The sequence below is a fragment of the Pantherophis guttatus genome, chromosome 1, assembly GCF_059756535.1.
Source record: "Pantherophis guttatus breed Tessera chromosome 1, ASM5975653v1, whole genome shotgun sequence".
Lineage (NCBI taxonomy): Eukaryota > Metazoa > Chordata > Lepidosauria > Squamata > Colubridae > Pantherophis > Pantherophis guttatus.
Window position 1 is genome coordinate 254,949,576 of NC_142063.1, and position 20,733 is coordinate 254,970,308.

The window sequence follows — 20,733 nt, forward strand, 5'->3', positions numbered from 1 at the left end:
CAGGCTCAATTGTTGATAGGTCAAGGACTACCTATAATGGAACTTTTCAATGTACAGCTTTTTGTTAATGCAGTGCAAACTTTGGGATTGTGTATAAAATCAAAGGACTGGAAATCATCATCGTGTAGTGAGAATGAAACTAGATTCCAGCAGTTAACCAAAAACTGTTTATCATACAGATTAACATTTGGGATCCATCTCCACACCCAATCACATCTTTGGTTCCATTGCCTTGTATTGATGTACTTAGGAACTTACTCAAGTAGGCCCTTCATTAAATCTAGACCAATAAATAGGAGTAGAATGAGGAAATGGGGATGCACATATATTGAACACACATTTAAGGCACACCTCATATTGTTACTTTGAATTCTTTTGAGAATGCAGGTGTAGAAATGGGGAATGCTTGTTTTTGGTTCTTTTACTTTAGGTCAGTGTTTCTCAAGTTTGGCAACTTTAAGACACATGGACTTCAAATCCCAAAATTCCCCAGTCAGCATTGGCTATACCAGGATATCTGCTGGGAGGCAGGAAAATGGCCAGGAAACAATGCAAACAAACAATAAAGCTGGTGAAAAATGAAACTTGACTCCTCTGAAAGAGGCTTGGCTTATGTCCAAACTGCTTATTTCTGCCTTTATAAAACTGAATAAAAGAGAAAGATCTGCAAATTAGGTGGCCTTGTTATGTCTCCATCAGACAAAACTGGTTGTTCGTGCATCCTCTGTGACAATGCTGCCTCAGTTCTCCATCTCGTCTATTGAAGAGTCATTATTTTATATATCTGGATTCGACTACAGCAAATTATTCAACAGAAGTATGCTAGATGAAAGTATGAGGCTGTCAGAAGAGCATCTGAAAACCCAGTGTGCAAATATATGGAGTTCCACATTTGTATTACAAAATTTGTAGGTATATAAATCAGAGGTTTTTAAGTAGCTGGGGTTGGCAATGCTCCGTCTGCAGATCATTTATGTATTTCCCCATATTTCTCCATTTCTTTACATAGATATGGGGAAAAGAATTTGCAGCTGGCTCATATTCTACCTTTTGACATTCAAATATTTTGCTAGTGAAAATTAAAAGGATGGAAAACAGCACAACAGTACAGGGTAGATACACCTTTGTTTACTATAAACTGTGAGGCATAAATAATAGATGTGGATAGGTAAATGTAAAGTAGCCTCCAGCCACAAAATACATTAAGAGAAAAGAAATTGGAAGAATACAGACACATAACTTTAAAGACATTTTGATCCTGTACCCAGGAGATTAAGTAAGAGCTAGTAAGGTATATGGTTAAACTGTTGGATTAGGTGCACAGAGAGCCATTTCTGGCCTTCCCTTAGGCACAGAAGCCAACTGTGTATCTTTGGGCCAGTCACTCTCTCTCAGCCGAAATCACTGTCAGACTCTGTGACAAGCCGGCTGAAAAACAAAGCCCTTCATTGCATCGTGCATTGATAGTTTTACTGTGACAACTAGGTGAGCACAATGTGAAATAAGTGTACCCTATATAAGCAGGATAAATGCTATGAACAACCCAGGAGATGAATTGTCAGATGCATTCATGTTTATGTAAAAACACAAGAGTTCACAAACAAGTATGTTCCATTGTCAAACTTCTCAGGTATCAACAATCCAAGGACTTGAACCATGTCTGCCATTCATCTCGTGTACAAAATGAATGGTTCATATAGTTTTGAAGCAACTGTTTCTGTTTTGCATTGCTTAGTTTATTCTTGCTTTTAATTTTTTTAAATCAATCTTTGCTCATGGATGTTTCGGAAAGGACAGACTTTTTAATTGCACCTTATTCATGCAATGAGTTCAAATCCTCGATCATCCCTCACTCACACAGACACAAATGTCCCTCTATAACCAAGGAAAGAGTACATTGTTTTAGTTTCATTTCTGAATAATGTTCTGCTTGCTCTCTGCCTGAGAAAGTCACTGAAAGTCAATCATACATATATAGAAGAACAGGGGAATCAGTTAAAATGAGGGGCAATGATCATCATTTCCCATTGCTACTGATTACTTGTTTTGATCAATTTGGGAGCTGGGAAATTAGCATGTTACTTCCTCCATGAAATTCAGTGATTTTAAAAACACTACATATCAGTGCTCCCCAACCTTTCCAGCGTGAGAAAGGGAGAGGGGATAGTTCCGTGTGAGTGGCTGGCATGTGAGCACGCCTCAGAACAGCTCCATCTGTGCAAATGCAAGTACCTGCTGCTCGTGTGTGTAGAGCTTTGTGTGCGTGCACTTACGCACCACTTGTGTGGCATGGTTTTGAATGGGCCATGGCCAGTGGTGGGATTCAAGTAATTTAACAACCTGCCCTAATGATTTGTTCCAACAACCAGTTTGCCAAACTGCTCAGAAAGTTAACAACCGGTTCTCCCGAAGTGGTGAGAACTGGCTGAATCCCACCACTGGCCATGGCCTAGTAGTGGGCCACAACCTGGGGGTTGGGGACCCCTGTTATATATGATGACATATGTGGACTAAACTGAAAGAGACTCAAGTGGCAGTATGTTTCTGAGTATATTTCAGTGGCTTATCTCAGAACAACTGTCAATTTTGTCCCAGTTGAATGACTGTCACTCACTTTCAGTTAATAAAAGTAAAATAGTGCTTCCTGGGGATTATGAAATTCTTTTATGGTTCTTTATTATTAATATAAAACCACTGCATTTGGAAATTTTATTGAAGTATGACATTCCAGTTAAGAATAAAAGCCCTGCTGGTATAGATCAGAATAATTTAACTCTAGCAACTTGTTTCCACGGTGGCCAACCAGAAATCCAGAGAAAGTCTTAAAGAGAACATGAGTCACTAGGCCATTTTGTCTCTTTCCCCCCAAATAATTGATAATTATAAGCATGCTGTTGCATTGATACAGGATGTAGCACTTAGCTATCAGTCAATACTGACTACTGGCAGTACTTTGTCTAGCTTGCTTTAATCTCATAAACTGTGGTTGTTCCTTCACAAAGCCATATACTGTATGGATTATAAACACTAAAATACATCTAAAAGTTATTTTAAAATCTTTTAATTTCAACCCAGATTTACAAATTATACCTGCCCATCTGTCCATATTCTCTATTCCTCTAGTTTAGTTGCATACCATATCAAACCATTACAGGGGATATTAATAATTGTATAAATTTCTGGTCAGACAAACTACATTTTAGAGATACCTGACTTTTTTTTCTGTTATGTTAATATTTCTAGGTAGTTTGGGCTTCTGGAAGTTGTATACCAAAGATTTACTGAATCAGACATTGCTATAAATCATAATCAATGCATTTCACCAGTTTACTTCTGGTTTACAACTTTTCAAATCCTGATTTGTCTCCCTGGGCACTACATTAACTTTAGTTGAAATCCCTCGATGTTCAAGTTTCTGGAATTTATTCCAAGAAAGCAATTCTACTGCACTTCTCTGCTGATGTTAATAAGCTATCCCGACTGGGTTTCACAGAGGTATATAATGTGAAAATATGTGTACAACAGTTTTAATATGCATATTTGCAATGTGAATATGCAGTTAGTTACAAATTCATCTATATGAAATTAAGCTACTTTCATATATTATCATTTCCATCTAATTAGGAATGTTTAATTTTGTTTTAATTTGCTAGAAATTAAGATTCATAAAGATAATCACTAATGAGCTTTGTAAACATTTAAAACATCCTTTATTTTTCCTCAAATGTGATAAATAAAACTAAATTGTAAGCAGAATTAAATGAAGATTACTATAAGCAATCTTAGTGTATGCAGCTATAATTACTGAGAGAGTAGAATAGCATAAAAGTACACTCACTCACGCATTCAATGACCATTGAAAATTACAACAGTGCAGAATGAGGAGACTCACAACTGCTCTTTGAAGTTATGGCTTTCACAATTTCCCTGGAGTCATGTGATTGTGATTTGGTTGTTTAGCAACCAGAATGCAATTATCATGGTTCCAATATTGCGCAGGGTAGTGGTGAAATCCAATTTTTTTTTTACTACCAATTTTGTGGGCGTGGCTTGGTGAGTGTGGCAGGGGAAGGAGACTGCAAAATCTCAATTACCACCCCACTCCAGGTTCTACCGGTTCTCCAAACTACTCAAAATTTCTGCTACCGGTTCTCCAAACTACTCAAAATTTCCACTATTGGTTCTCCAGAACCTGTCAGAACCTGCTGGATTTCACCTCTGCCGCAGGAATATGATTGTCATTTGCAACCTTCATTGCCAGCTTCCAACAAGCAATCAGAAAATGATAGGAATTCACAAGCTGCAGTCATGTGACATTATGTCAACAACCACAGATTTACTTAACAACAACTGTAGATATGGTATGGTCATGTGATTTTGTGCTTTATGACATCACTTCAAAAGAATGGATTTTTTAAAAACTAGAATCAAATATTTACATTGCAATATTTACATACAGTAAATATTGTCTTCAAATGACATTCTTTTTAATTCATAAGGTATTTGAAATATGGAAAAGTAGAGGTGGGGGAGCCACACATCACATTAACCAACCATGCTAAGGAATAAAGCTGAACATACCATCTTCGTCGGTCTGAATAATGGTCTCCTCGCTCTCTTTCCGCCCTTCGGGGTTTGTCAAAATCATTTTGAGGCTCACATTTGTGTAAGGAGGCAGGTGATTCACAACATGCTGTGGTGCTTTGGGATCCATGTCCAAGCAGTCAGCCTTGCTTTCATTATGGCCACGGAAGTAATGGTAGCAGATGGTAACATTGAAGGTATGGCAGCGAGTGATGTTGTAACCTAGGGATTCCCAATCCACAGCAATACGACGTGCCTGGATTTCGGCAATTTTTAAAGTCTTGGGTGTTCTCATGGGCTCTAAAATACAGAATATAACACCATCACATTAACAACACACAAAATATTAGGAGAATGTATGCATAAAATGAAATCTCAAATATTTTTGTTTGTTTATATAAGTTATCTCATTTATCTCTACCTATCTCAGGCAATCATTTTAGGAGGCTTACAACAATCCATAGAACATAATTAAATTTACTTTTCACTCCAGGCACAGTTCAATCTCCCCACCCTAGCGCAGTGCTTGGAGAAAGAGCTAGCTCTCTAGAAAGCTAAACTGTAGGGATCCCTCTGATTTCTAGTAGGAGGCTCTTCAAAGGACTGGAGTGGCCACCAACGAGGTGCACCTCCAACGTCTCATTCAAGGAAGGGGACCTGGAGTGCACCCATGTTATCTAACCTAGAGGTATGGGCAGATACCCTTAGGAAGTGTCAAATAACCTGTCTCTGTGCAATGTAGGGCTTTAAAGGCCATAAAGCACCTTGAAAAAAAAAGGTAAATAGCGAAGGTGGGGACTTCCTGTCTGGTTTCCGGTGCCGCCAGATGGTCCTCTGCGACCGCCGCCCCGTTGCCTGTAAAAGAGCCGCCTTTACATCTGAGTCTTTTTAAACTCTTGGGGACGAGCAGGTTGGCGCTCCCCCTTTTTCCCTCGCCGCCGCTCCAGGCATCGGGTGCACTATGCACTTTTGCATAGCCAGGCGCTGGAACTGGACTAATCAATGAATTTAACAGATGGATCTACTAAAAAAAAATATGAGATTTGGATTTGGATTTGGGACCCTAAACCGCAAGTATTCTTAATGAATTTACAAGCATTTTAAAGTGAAGAGAAGGAAAAAAAAAAAGTTTTAAAATGGCTGCGGAGGCTTGGGAAGTAGAAGAAAGAAGAGTCTTTTTATAACAGATACAAAGCTGCGGAATATACAGCGCTGGCTACAATTTGAAACAACAATAGTTATTTTAGGTTCCTCTCTTCCTGGTGATTACTTGATCTTGTTTGGGGGGTAAAAGAGAAAAGTCTGCTGGAAGGATGGCGTTAATAAAAGCTGACAGACAAGAAAGTGGGGGGGTGCTCCCCCACTCTCTGAGCCTACAGACTCTGCAGAATGGTTGTAATTTAAAAGAATTTATTCAGGAGGAAATGGCAAAATATTATGAAACTGTGAATCAGAAATTTGAAAATTTAAGGCAGGAAATTAAAGAAATGATACAACTAAAGTATGATAATTTGCAACAAAAGATTGTAACAGTGACTAATGGTTTTTCAGAAATTGCGATAAAGTTGGATACAAATATTAAATTGCTAGAGTCTAAAATGGAGAAAATTGATAACTTGGACAATAAAATATTAAGAATTGAAAAGGACTTAGCAAATATTCGAGATAATAGCTTAGAAGTAAAGCCTAAAGAAGAAGCTGGTCACGAGACTTATAATCTAGAAGATATAAAGCAAGGAATTGAAAGAGAGGCTGTAATGTTGCAATACAGGATCACAGAATTTGCGATCAGAATTAGAGGCTTACAGGAAAATAATAGCGATGACTTAAGAAAAACATCTGCTCAAGTTTTGGCTGGGATCTTAAAGGTTCATCATAGGGACGTAATCAGTAAAATTGATAAGGCTTACAGAGTGGATTCCTGGATTGCCAAGCAAAGGCAATTGCCTAGAGATGTGGTAATTTACTTTACAGAAAAAGAGATAAGAAATGATATTCTGCAAAAATCCTTTAACTCTACTTTACAACTGAATGGGAGAAAAATTTGGATATATAAGGAATTGCCGCCTAAGATCTTAAGAGATAGAAAGAAATTTGGGCCCTTGGTGACTGAGTTAAGAAGACAGAATATCTTATACAGGTGGGATGTCCCAGTGGGTATAATATTGAGATATCAAGGAGTAAGATATCAGTTAAATACTCTTGAAAAAGCGGAAGAATTCTATTATAAGGTACTTAAAAAGCAAAATCAACAAGAGATAGAAACCCAAGAAAAGCAGAAGGAGATGGAAATAACGAAGAAACAACAAATTAAGGAGGTCTCCATAGATGAGCCGCTTTTGGATCCTCTTTCAGAGGCCTCAGCTGGATTATCTAATATAAGAGAGGCGGTTCCGGACCCTAATGCAATGATTTGTCAAGCCACAAACGAGCATGTAAGTCAATCAGCTGATATACAATTTACAGAACCAGAAAGATCTCAGCCACAGATGCAAACCCAACAGGATCAAGCTACTCTTCAGCAAAACCAAATAGTTGATACACAATCTACAGAAAGGAGTTTAGGATGGAGATCCAACCCACAAGAAGTTAAGAAAAGAAGAAGTAGGTCTCACAAACATAAAAATTTTTTAAATTAAACAACAGTGTAATGCCAGTTACTTATGAGAGGACTGAATATATAAAAAGATAATGGGCAAAATATTGGCTTATTTTATCCTGAGGAGAGTGGCAGATCTCTGCAGTGCTGAATTATTGGGTGTGAAAAAGGCCTTAAACCAAATGGTTGGAAATATCTTGTTTGTTTTTTGGAGTTCCGGATAAATACGTGTATGCTGAGCTATATGGCAAGAGACTTATTGGATTGGGGCACGCAGAAGATCTGGTTGTTACCCTATTATGATGGTTGGAACCAATTATCTGGATCAAAGACACCTCCATAAACATTATATGGAATATAATTATAAAGTCACTCGGGTGGTTGTCGGGGTTTTTTCTTTTCCAATATGAAGATATTTGTTGCTGATGGGGGCAGATGGTAACTGAAGATATCGAAAATACTGTTGGAATAAGGATGCGATGTTACCCTAACATGGGTGGAGTTCATCATCCAGTTGAAAGATATTCCAGAAGATGCTATATGGATCATAAGTTTAAAGTTTTTTTTTTTTGTTTTTTTTTAGGATCTTATTTACATAAGGGAATATTTTTCTAGGGGATTGGGTAGAAGAATAAAGATATTAAGAATAATTATGGTAATTCTGTAGGAAAGTGGGTGGAGAAAGGTTAGGTTATGGATTGTTTATTTTAAAGAAATGTTTAGATGTGAATATTTGTAATGAAGGGGGGAAACGAAATGGCTACTGGAACTGAATAAGTGTTAAATTAGGACTTTTTGAATACTTAGAATAGAAGTATGTTTTGAAATGTTATATTGTCTGAGGGGTAGTAAAAGGGTAGACTACGAGTAGAAATTGTTAAATTGGGAGATATAATAATATTATTACTTTAAATCAGGAGTTATTAGATAATGTTATAATAGAATGTCACTTTGAAATGCTTATTATAGCATAGTATACGGGGGGTATGATAATCTTATTAAAATGAAAGGGTCAGTATATGGAGATTGAGTATGTGGATAGTAAAGTATGATATAATCTGTTATGAACTTGGGTTTTACTATGAGGAAGTCAAGGGGAGGGGGGGTGGGGGGGAGGAGGGGGGGGGAAAAAGGGGGAAAAATCTGTATTTGAAAAACTTTTTCAATAAAAAAAAAAAATGTAAATAGCAACTGGAAGCCAGTGCAGTTCATACAGCAGCAGTATTCCTCGGATGATCCATAGGACACCCAAAACTGTTTATGCTGCTGTATTCTAAGCCAGCTGCAGTTTCTGGTTGGTCTTCAGGGGCAGTTGCATGCAGAGTGCATTGCTGTAATCCGAATAGGAAGTGACTAAAAGCATGGATGATTGTGAGCAAGGCCTCCCAGTCCAGGAATGGGTGCGGTTAGTGCGCCGTCTGTTCCAGTCCCAGGTCCTGGAGGGAAGGCAATGGAGACTGACACCATTGTCGGTAAGCCATGTGGCCAGTAAAGTGATAGACACATAATTTAGTTCCACACCTGCGGCCACTATTTACCAAAGGGCTTGAGTCTTCTGCAACCCCTGAGGTCCTCACCAGTAGGATGAGATGGTGAGGACGATAAACATAATGAATACAGTATTTATCAAATCTATTCTAATAGATGGTAGTGTTTTTTTTTGTTCGAACACACAATAAATAATTTCCATGGACCATTTTATTTTGCAGTTCTTCTATTACATACTAAAATCTGATCTGCATGTCTCTTACTGGTAGGCGGGGGTCTAGAAGATGGCCATTGTGCAAACTTAAATTTCCCTTGTCACAAAAGTTTCATTCTCTTCCTGTCCCTTCTGTATATGTTCTTCATAATCTCCATGAGTGTTAAAAATGAAATGTTTAATTAGCAGCCATTTTTGACTAATTAAAAATGTTTGGGAAGATTGACAGAAGACTGACCGAGAGCCACCAAAGACTGCCATCAGCTGTTGGAATGCTTCTTTTTTATTTTGTGATTTCCTCGGGCACACATTAAAATTTGAGCAAATTGGATAATACATCATCCTGGTGAAGAGACAACGTGCTCCTAACTGTGATTTATCATGCCACCCAGCTATGCTGTTTACTAATTACACTAATTGCTCTACTAAGCTAGCAGTAACCAAAATGATACAGATATTAATTAAAATTTATGACTTGGGTACCCTTGCTATTCAGCCACAGCAAAAAGCTGAAAAACTAAAATAGAAAATCACTTTGAAATAGCTAACATCAGACCCCTTCCTTGATTCCCCAAATAAACTAACGATATCTAAACTGGTAAAATATGCACTATCACCCAAGCTTGACCAATTGTATGTACATAGATCTCAATTTTGTTAGAAAACATCAGAGTTACTTGTTTTACTGCATGGGTAGCCATCAATCTTTCATCATCTCCCCAGTGTGTTTATGCCCCATGCAAGACTAACTTTACAGTCTGACTTAATTAAAATGACTGCAAAATGAGAGTCATGACCATGAGTATACATGCTGGAGCCACATTTAAAAGTCTATACTCCACTACATTTATTTACATTAGTAAAATTATGATTTCTTGGCACTAATCTCAGACTCAAGATAACATTCAGACATAATTTGAATATTCATTGTGTATGAGTCCTTGAAAATACACAAACACACACACGCATATTCATTCACAAATTTTCACAGGCTTTTGAGATACTAATTAAACAAATTAAAAATTTCAACTAAGCAAACAGCAAGTCAAGCGGGGACTCTGTTAAATCTGTTCAAGCATACAAGCTAATACAAGCCTCTATTTCTTGATTCAATAGAGAGATTGCTGGATGAATGTATTTTTCACAATTCAAAACTTATAATGTATTTGGACCCACCCACCCCCGCTCTCAATTATTAGCTTCCATTGTGGGTAATTTTTCCCCATCTGTGCTGGCTTTTACTTTTCTGGTTAAAAGACAGTATAATAAATGAGAACGGTGATGAACACCTCAGCATTAATAATCTTGTTTTCATCAACTCCTTCAAACTCAGATATTCGAATTCAACAAACAACAGATCTGAGCAAAAGTTAGAAGGATCTTAGCTCAGAGAGTCATAACATGTTGTTCACATCTTTCCTGTTCAGCAATCTTTTGAGTTGAATTAATGATGATTTACTTTATGAAGACATCCATCCATCCATCCATCCATCCATCTATCTGTCTATCTATCTATCTATCATCACCAAAATAGCTCTCTTAATGAAGAAGTCGTAGTGGCATAGTGGTTAGAAAACAGTATTGCAGGTTAATCTGCCAACTACCAGCAGTTCAATCCTGACTGGCTCACAGTTGACTCAACTTTCCAGCCTTCCAAGGTTGGTAAAATGAGGACCCAGATTGTTGGGGGCAACATGCTGACTCTGTAAACCATTTACAGAGGGCTGTAAGTACTATGAAGTGGTATATAAGTCTAAGTGCTATTGCTATTGCTTAAGTGTTCCAAAAATGGAATGCAGATTAAAATAAGAAAAACCTTAATGTCTTGAAGTTTTAACTGAAAAATCTGGGATAGGATACAGATTGTAAAATTAGCAACATGAAAGGTATTTACTTATCTTTGCATAGGTCATCATTTTCTTGGTAGCCACTTCCGGGCATAAAAAAATTATCCAATTACTAATGAGTAGGACAAAAAAAGGCATATGCCTTTTTTTACTACTGTAATTCTCAAAAAAAAAAAAAAGACCCTAAAAGCACTCAAAGGACCCTTCCTATTCTAGGGTTAAGGGTTTCTCGTGGAGATATTATCTGATTTATTCTTCCCTCCCCTCTAAATTGAACCCCCAGCTGAGTCAAAGTGTGTGAATCCCCATACTTTAGCAAAGCCATAATTTAAATAATGTTAAAAGGGTTTTTTTTTCTATAACTTGTGACCTAAGTGATTCTCAAACATACTCAACCTGTTTATTTGCATGGATGATTGCAAGAATTTAGCAATACAGTGACACATTTAGCAGAAAAGTACCTGCCAGAGGTATGTTTGGCAAGTGTTTTTGACAGTTAAGTGAGTGTGCAAATAGTAAGTGAGAAATACATTAATTATATGAGAATCATTTGTTCTTGGTAGCAGGATAACTTTCACCAAAATATATACCTGACTATACTATGCATACCTTTATGCCTTCTATAATTTTAACTTTTAAAATACGCTTTCCTTCATTAATACTAGGATATTGGTATTAATTAGTACCCATTAATATTAATTAATATTAATACTACTATTAACTGATATTAGTATTAATATCCTTGTATCCTTTTTAACTAGGATATATCCCATTTTTTGTCCTTACTAGCACCCTATATTCTATACCTGCTTTGTTAAAAAAAACTTTTCAGCAAGTGCTATTTAATAAATTAGAAACTGAGGCAGGATTAGAAATTGATCATGCTAATCAAGTAGTAATCAATCATAGTTTAGCCCAACAAAGCACATTATAATTCCTTTGGTTAGAAAATAGTTCTTATTTAAGAGCCTGTTATTGTTTATTGCCCTTTACCCCACTGTAGAATATTTGGCTAAGCAAGCAATTATAGGCGGAGACAAGAAAATTTCAGCCTGTTTGGTATTACAGTGTAGTGACCATGAAGAAATTGTCAGATTGGCAGCACCCACACATTCGGATGAAAGAAAGTAGCTTGCTAAAGCCAAATAAGAAGTTTCTTCCTGATTAAATCTCAGAAGAGATATTCCCAAGACATTTATTTAGTTTCTTTATGGATTCGAGTAGCTGCACAGTTTAAAAAAAAATGCTACTCTGGGTGGAATAGAAAGACAATAAATTCACAGTTGGGGTGCTACTCCTCCTGGGTGAGATGAAGTGTGCAGCTGAAGGAGAAGCGTGGGGCCGGGAATGTTGTCAGTATAGCTTCCCAGAAAGGAGGCAGCACATTTCAGAGGGGTTCTATGATAACTCGACATCGCTAGCTCAACACAGCCAGCAGGTGAAGTCCTTCTCACCATTGTTGACTCATTGCTGCCAACTCGCTACTGCCATCTCTTTGCAGGACATTTCAATACTGCAAATTCACTGGAGGGACAATTCACTGTGAATGCTGGATGGAGAGCCGGGTGGGCGGGCCAGTAGGCTGTCAGAGAGGGGCGGCGATAAGTAGGGCTGTGCCAGATGGGAAGTGAGTGGGGGTGGGGTGTCAAAATGGGAAGCTCCCCTCTGTCCTGAAAGTTTTTTTTTAAAAAAATCACATTGTTTAATGTTTGAGGGTGTCTTACTCTGAAAATAAGGGCAGTTTTGGGAAGCAATGGGGTGAAGAAGCGAGTGGGAGTGGGGCGTCAAAATGGGAAGCCCCTGCCGCCCTGCAGAAACATAGTAGCCAAAGATATAAAGCACTTTCTACTTCTGGAAAATGGGGGAGAGAGGACCGACAAATCAGTTTTGTATCGATCAATTCATCATTAGCAAAGACTAACCATTTTCGGATCATTAAAGTCAGCCCTATTTCTTTCTAGCATTGGCAAAACTCTGCCTGCTGTCCCACTGCTGCTGAAAATGATGCTTTGATGTGCAATTTTGTTTTCTACTCTGAAGAACATCCATAACAGGGTCCTGAGAGATCAGATCCAATTGCTTTAAACTGGGGCACTGCAAAACCTCTAGCCACAAAGCCTCAATGGACAGTAATCTAATAACTGTTTCTTAAGAAGAGGTGGCTATTTTGTTTAGTAAATCTGAAAAAAAAAAAAAACCTTAATTGCAGCTCATTAAGAATAATTTCATCTGAAAGAAGAGGACAATGAACCCATCCCAGATATTACTCTTTAGGGCTCCTCTGCCCTATAGACCACTGGCTGAGCCTTCTTACAATTTAATTCCAGCTAAGAAGCAAGCTAAATTTTTCAAAGTTATCAGGGCATTGTTTTTATTATTCTCCTCTTTTCAGGGCTTACTTTTTCACATACTCCCCAATCAAAAATTCTAATTAAATTCAAGAAACATACTTTGCTAATGTATTATCTTCTGTGCAGAGATGCTTAACTCATAACTATGTTTTTCAAACTTCCTATACCCCGAGACATTAATGTTTGAAAGCCTAGAGCACTACCTAATTATTCAGTAGTTTATTGCATCTCTTCTGCATGTCAAAATTCTTTCTCCCCAATGGCACATCCAGTTGATTATAGGTTTAGCAACAACCTTAGATGCACCAAACTCCAAAATTAAAGATAAAGTTTATTTTAAAATGCCAGCATCTCCAAGGATTTTTGGGCTATCCAATATGATTCAGTGTAGCATATGAAAGTGCCTGCTGATTGTAAGACAGTCACATCATTTTTGAGTGGGGCAACCAAATAAACTAAGGGCTCAGAAAGAAGATCTAAGCTTGTTTCCAAGTCTGGTGTAGTGAGGATATACAGTCTATACCAGGGGTCCCCAAACTTGGCAGCTTTAAGACTTGTGGACTTCAACTCCCAGAATTCTCCAACCAGCATAGCTGGGAGTTGAAGTCCACAAGTCTTAAAGCTGCCAAGGGTGAAGACCTCTGGTCTATACAAAGAGAAGCTAAGTATACTGGCCTTGAATACTCATACTCCTATCGAAAGCACAGAGGTGCTTCCAGGTTGAAAAGATTAATTGGTGACATCAACCATTGCCTGGGGGACACCCAGTTTGGGATTCCTTTCATGTCCCTAGCAGGAGCAGGAGCCAAAGTTGGGAGATAACCCTGCCTCACAGCACCACTCGGGTCTCGAACATGGGCTTGCTAATCTCCAACCCAGGGTCCTGACCACATGAACCACTGTGCTCTTTTGCCTTGCATAGTTAAAACAGGTTTGCTTTGTTCTTACATTACTGCATGTCATATCTCTCTCTCTCTCCCAGGATTCAATTTGAAGTAACCTCAGAAATTTAGCTAGGCATAGCCTTCAGTGAACCAGCATTCAACAGATATGCTGTTTTTAAAATGGAGTATTTTCTAAACAACAACATATGATACCTAAAACCAAGTAAATTTATGATGATGGTGGACTGCAGTGTCCTTTGTCAAAGAAACTGAGTTGCAAGTGGGATCTAATCCATGCAAGGGTAGTCATCATAAATTTGTAATATTTTAACTGCCATAAGATTGTCTGTGTTCATGTATATGTACTTTTTTAATGTGGTTTCTACCTGGAAGACACAATTAAATAAGTTATTTTCTCCCACTGGCAAAATAGCCTCTCTCCAAAAGTTAAATTTTCATGGGCCAGAAGAGGAAGAAGAGAGAGGAAAAATAAATATGTCTATAATTTTTTTTTAAAAAAATAACATAATGCCAGCTTGCCTTGAACCATAAGCAATCAATCGATGCTATAATTATGGAAAGGAATAAATGCTTATGAATCCTTTATTTGGATTTTTACAAATTAATAGCATTGAAACAATTCTAAATCTAGAATGTAATTCCCCTATGAGCAGGGTAAGAGATAACATCGACGCAGTGGTGAAATCCAAATTTTTTTACTACTGGTTCTGTGGGTGTGGCTTGGTGGGCGTGGTATGGCTTGGTGGGTGTTGCAGAGGAAAGATACTGCAAAATCTCCATTCCCACCCCACGCCAGGAGACAGATACTGCAAAATTCCCATTTCCTCACCACTCCTGGGGGAAGGATATTGCAAAATCTCAATTCCCACCCCACTCTGGGGCCAGTCAGAGGTGGTATTTGCCGGTTCTCTGAACTACTCAAAATTTCTGCTACCAGTTCTCCAGAACCTGTCAGAACCTGCTGGATTTTACCCCTTCATAGAAATATAGTAAATTCTAAGTATAACTGGTAAAAAAAAAAAATAGTGACAAAGTTGTGAGTTTCTATTTAATAATGTATTGCCATGCAGAAGAAAACTGAACTGGAGACTTTTGTTATACTCTCCTGACAACTTAAGGTTGTTTCTCATGAAACATCTGAAGAAATCGCACTTCTGATAGCCCATGGGATACAGTTTGCCTGCATATCAATTTCTACATAGGGAGAGTTGTGCTGTGCCCATTTTTGTTTTCTTTTTAATTTAGCCATCATGTGCATTCCCTTTAACAGCTTCCAACAGATAATTGATTTAATATCTTCACAACAGAACCCAAATTAATTATACTTCTGAAGTTGAGAGAAGAGAAAAATCCGTTTCTCCCAGATGACAGAAATACATATAATAGATGCGTGCATGATGGTTATGCTTTCTGACAAATCTTTATTGGCTGAGAAAACAGAATTATTATTTCATATCAATGGTTCTTCATCTGCCGCATGGCATCCCACTAATCAGTCTATCAAAGAATGTGAATCCCACCATGACAGAAATAAAAAGCTCATTTTTTTCCTGAAAAGCATAGTTGCATGTTTATGTGCAATCTTCTATTGCAGGGGTGTCAAACTCAATTTCATTGAGGGACGCATCAGGGTTGTGTTTGACCTCGGGGGGCCAGAGTAGGTGTGGCCAAGGTAGGCACGGGCAGATTGACATCACTCATGTTGGGGGCGCCTGTGGTGGCCTGAGCGCTCTGCCAGAGAAAACAGGTTCCCGAGCTCCGTTTTTGGCTGCGACAGCCTCCTGTAACCCTCTGCCGGCAAAAACATTTTCACTGGCAGAGGCACCATGGCAGTGGTGGGTTGCTCCCAGTTCAGTTCAGTCCGGTCTGGTTCTATAGAACCAGTAGTAAAACCGGCGGGAGGCTCTGCCCACCCTCCACGACATCATTATGGGAGATCTGTGCATGTGCAGAAGTGCAATCCCACTGCGAACCGGTAGTAAAGGTAAGTAGAACCCACCCCTGCACCACAGGCTAGTCCTTTGCTGTTTCCAGGAAAAGCTCCACGGGTCAGATCTAAGCACCCCACAGGCCGTATCCAGCCTCTGGGCCTTGAGTTTGACACCCCTGTTCTATTGTATACATCTTTCCATTTATTAATTCAAACTTAAAAGTTTTAATGTTGCACAAAGACTATTGACGAGTTCCCCTATATTATGTTTTATATGTTCTACTGAACGAGAGCTAGTTTTCCATGATCATATCTTTTTTTAAAAAAAAAAAACATCCAAAGGTTATTAATAGACAAGTGGATAAAAAGATTTTTAAAAGAGTAAACAGAAGAAAGACGCAAAACTTGGTCCGCAAGCCAACGTAAAGGAGCTGAATGATTTAATAAAAAGCTCAAGATAACAGCTAAAAGGAAATTCTATTTCTTTAGCACTTGATAAGGAATAGATGACATGACAGGCCAGTATCTGGGTCTCCTTGTAGAGATTACCCACTTTTGTTCAGAGACTGTTTTCGAAACAAAAGGTCCATCGTTAAATAGGAAAAGCAGAGAGCAACACGCATTTCCTTGGAACCAATTTTAATGATAAAATGCATTACCCGCTGTCAATCAAAGAAAAACAGAATATGTTACCATGCCTGTGTGACAAAAAGGCTATTTCTCAAAGTAGTACACAAGAACAGGACATTCAAGCATGACAAGTGCTTTGCTATTGGTTTTTTTCAACAGACATCCCATAGGTTGATCACAACACACAATTTCAGTTCCATTTATTTGAAATAAAAGGAAGTGGCTTTTCTGCTTGGTAGATAACATATATTTGTCTCTGTGAAATTGAAAACAATGAGACAAATTTAATAGAAATGGCAAAGGAGGCTGACAAAAAGAATAGCATAAATACTTGGGGTCTTGCCATTTCCCTCCCTTTTTATTCTCCTGCTCCTAAATTTTGAGACAGTCAGGAGTCATTTAAAGATTGCATAACCAGGCACTCTTTAAAGCATATTGTTACCTACTTCTTTTATGGCTACTTAACATAGTAAAGGTAAAGGTTCCCTTCGCACATATGTGCTAGTCGTTCCCGACTCTAGGGGGCGGTGCTCATCTCTGTTTCAAAGCCGAAGAACCAGCGCTGTCCGAAAACGTCTCCATGGTCATGTGGCTCAAAGATGGTCCCTATTTTTCTACTTGCATTTTTTACGTGCTTTCAAACTGCTAGGTTGGCAGAAGCTGGGACAAGTAATGGGAACTCACCTTGTTACGCGGCACTAGGGATTCGAACTGCGAACTGCCAATCGACCAGCTCAGCATTTTAGCCACTGAGCCACTACGTACGTATTTAGCATACAAGGGTGAATTAACACGGCAAGGAACATGCACTCTTTTAAAAAGGCAATATAATATTGTGGCCAAGGAAGGGAACTGCATGTCAGGAAGTCTCTGGTTCAAATCTTAAACTAATTTACAAAGCTGGCTACTCTATTCTCCAAAACTGTTTTAATAATATTATTTTAGTTCACGAATGGCATTATTCTCAGTACAAATACAGTGCAGGATAGCCAACTAGTTTATTGTCTATCAACTAAGCCAACTGATATTTCCTTCACTACATCAGATGATGACTTGATTCAGATTGGCATGAATTGCTATCTGGGATATCTATGGGGTACAGGGACCCATTTGAAAGATCTACCCTACAGGCCTAATGGATCCAGACGATGACGATCAGATGCATTGCATGACTCCTGGCCGCTCATTAACATAAGATAACCCCCCCAAAAATCATTAACATAAAGAAGCATTAACATAAGATAACAAAAAGCAAAACTAAAAAGAACAAATTCAGATGAGAACAAAGGGATAACAAGGATAACAAATTCAGATGGGGACAAAGAAAAAGAAGAAAAGGGGGCTTCAACAAGGTTTGCCAAAGGCATGGCTAAAATTGTTTTTGTTTTTTTTTTCTAAACTCAGGAGACATTTCATTCCAGACAGAGAGCAGGGGCCGTCTGGAATTTCTAGATTCAGCATTTCAGCTAGTACAGCAGATAGAGGCCATGGCTAGAAGGGCCTTTGCCCAACTTTGACTAGTGTGGCAGTTGCGGTCTTACCTGGGGCAAGTAGACTTTGCTTCACAGACTTACTACCCCAGTTAGATTGCTGCAATTCATTTTTCCCAAAGCTGCCTTTATAGACTACTTGCATACAGGTAATCCTTGACTGATGGCCACAAATTTCTGTTGCTAAATGAGACATTGATTAAGTGAGTTTTGCCCCATTTTACAACCTTTCTTGCCACAGTTCTTAAATGAATCACTGCAGTTGTTAAGTTAGTAACATGGTTGTTAAATGAGTCTGGCTTCCCCATTGCTTGTCAGAAGGTTATCACATGACCCAGGGACAATGCAATCATCATAAATATGAGTCAGTTGTCAAACGTCGGAATTTTGATCACCTGACCTTGGGGATCCTGCAATGGTTGTTGTAAGTGTGAAAAACGGTAATAAATCACTTTTTTCAGTGTTCTCCCAACTTTGAACGTTCAGTAAATGAACCGTTGTAAGTCGAGGACTCCCTGTACTGCAGTTAATCCAGAATGCAGCACCTCATATATTAATCGAGAATTGTGAACATGTTATATCTGTGCTATCGATCCTCAACCGGCTATCAATTAGCTTTTGACAGCAATCTCTCTGATCAATGAAGTTCTTTATGGCTTGACACCTTGAGACCTTCAGGATGACTTGCTCCAAACAGGATTGGCCCAATGCATTAGGTCATCTCAAGAGTAAATTACCCATAGTGTTCCATTTTGGAGAGCTTGTTGTTGTTAATTGCAAAGTCGTGTCTGACCCATTGCAACCTCATGGACACCGTTCCTCCAGGCCTTACTGTCCTCTACCATCCTCTGGAGTCCATTTAAGCTCACGCCTACTGCTTCAGTGACTCCATCCAGCCACTTCATTCTCTGCTGTCCCCTTTTCTTTTGCCCTCAATCTTTCCCAGCATTAGGCTCTTTTCCAGTGAGTCCTTCCTTCTCATTAGGTGGCCAAAGTATTTGAGTTTCATCTTCAGGATCTGGCCTTCTAAAGAGCAGTCAGAGATGATCTCCTCCAGGACTGACCGGTTTGATCACCTTGCAGTCCAAGGGGCTCGCAGGAGTCTTCTCCAGCACCATAGTTCAAAGGCCTCAATTCTTTGGCACTCAGCCTTTCTTATGGTCCAACTTTCTTTTTTTGGGGAGGAGGGGGAGCTAGCAAGAGATAAAGCCAGTAGTCACTGCTTCTCAGTAGTAGCACTGATTCTCTGAAACAGTTTCCCTGTGGAGACCAGGCTGTCTCCCTCCCTGACTTTGTTGGGAAAAATGCTGAAAACATAAGTGTTGCAGAGGGCATGCTAACCTAATTGAGCCATCGCTGCTTTTATTTTTGAATGGTTATTTTATTTTTATTTAGTTTGGATGATTTCCTCTGTTTCTCTTTATATCACTTTAACCACCAAGAGCCATTTGATTGCAGAGACACACAAATACAATAAAAAAAAAATAGATATCATTCCAATAATTGAGTTCATACTTGGTGTGCCTAGTATGCTTTCATCTGAATGTAAATGCAGCCACGTTCTAAACAGCAACACAAATCACCCAAGCAGTAAAACACAAAAAAGAGGTAGAGATGGCACAGAATATAAAGGCAGAAAAAACCACCTAAGAGAGTGCAGAGAGGAAGTTCATAGCTTCTCAACCAAAGGCAGTATCTGCTGATGGAAGTACGATTATATGTATAATTATCTAACATCTTCCCTATAATATTTTGGCAGATTTTGTAGGTTGATCTATATTTAGATTTAGATTTACATTTACATTTAGATCTACATTTAGAGGGGACACGGTGGCTCAGTGGCTAAGACACGGAGTTCGTCGATCAAAAGATTGGCAGTTCGAATCCATAGTGCTGCATAACAGGGTGAGCTCCTGTTACTTGTCCCAGCTTTTGCCAACCTAGCAGTTCAAAAGCACGTAAAAAATGCAAGTAGAAAAATAGGGACCACTTTGGTGGGAAGGTAACAGCGTTCTGCGCGCCTTTGGTGTTCAGTCATAGAAATAGAATAACAGAGTTGGAAGGGACCTTGGGGGTCTTCTAGTCCAACCCCCTGCCCAGGCAAGAAACCCTACACCACTTCAGACAAATGGTTATCCAACATCTTCTTAAAAATTTCCAGTGTTGGAGCATTCACAACTTCTGCAGGGAAGTTATTCCACTATTAATTGTTCTAACTGTCAGGAAATTTCTCCTTAGTTCTAAGTTGTTTCTCTCTTTGATTAGTTTCCACCCATTGCTTCTTGTTCTACCCTCTTTGAAGAATAGTTTGCTTTGAAGAATAGTTTGACTCCCTCTTCTTTGTGGCAGCCCCTGAGATATTGGAACACTACTGTCATGTCTCCCTACTCCTCCTTTTCATTAAACTAGACATACCCAGTTCCTGCAACTAGTCTTCATATGTTTTAGCCTCCAGTCCCCTAATCATCTTTGTTGCTTTTCTCTGCACTCTTTCCAGAGTCTCCACATCTTTTTTACATCGTGGCGACCAAAACTGAATGCAATATTCCAAGTGTGGCCTTACCAAGGCATTATAAAGTGGTATTAACACTTCACATGATCTTGATTCTATCCCTCTGTTTATGCAGCCCAGAATTGTGTTGGCTTTTTTGGTAGCTGCTGCACACTGTTGCCTTATGCCACATGATCACGGTGA

General features: G+C 38.8%; 1 protein-coding gene across 13 annotated transcripts in view; it reads right to left on the reverse strand.

Moving 5' to 3' along the window:
* The window catches only part of PTPRK (protein tyrosine phosphatase receptor type K), a 393,200-nt gene that overhangs the window by 96,526 nt on the left and 275,941 nt on the right, over nucleotides 1–20,733 (reverse strand). For all 13 annotated transcript variants that reach the window (XM_034418777.3, XM_087882792.1, XM_087882790.1 and 10 more), the window contains exon 8: nucleotides 4,582–4,884. In XM_034418777.3, the coding sequence (XP_034274668.1) occupies nucleotides 4,582–4,884 (303 nt within the window). The remainder of the gene's footprint in view (nucleotides 1–4,581; nucleotides 4,885–20,733) is intronic.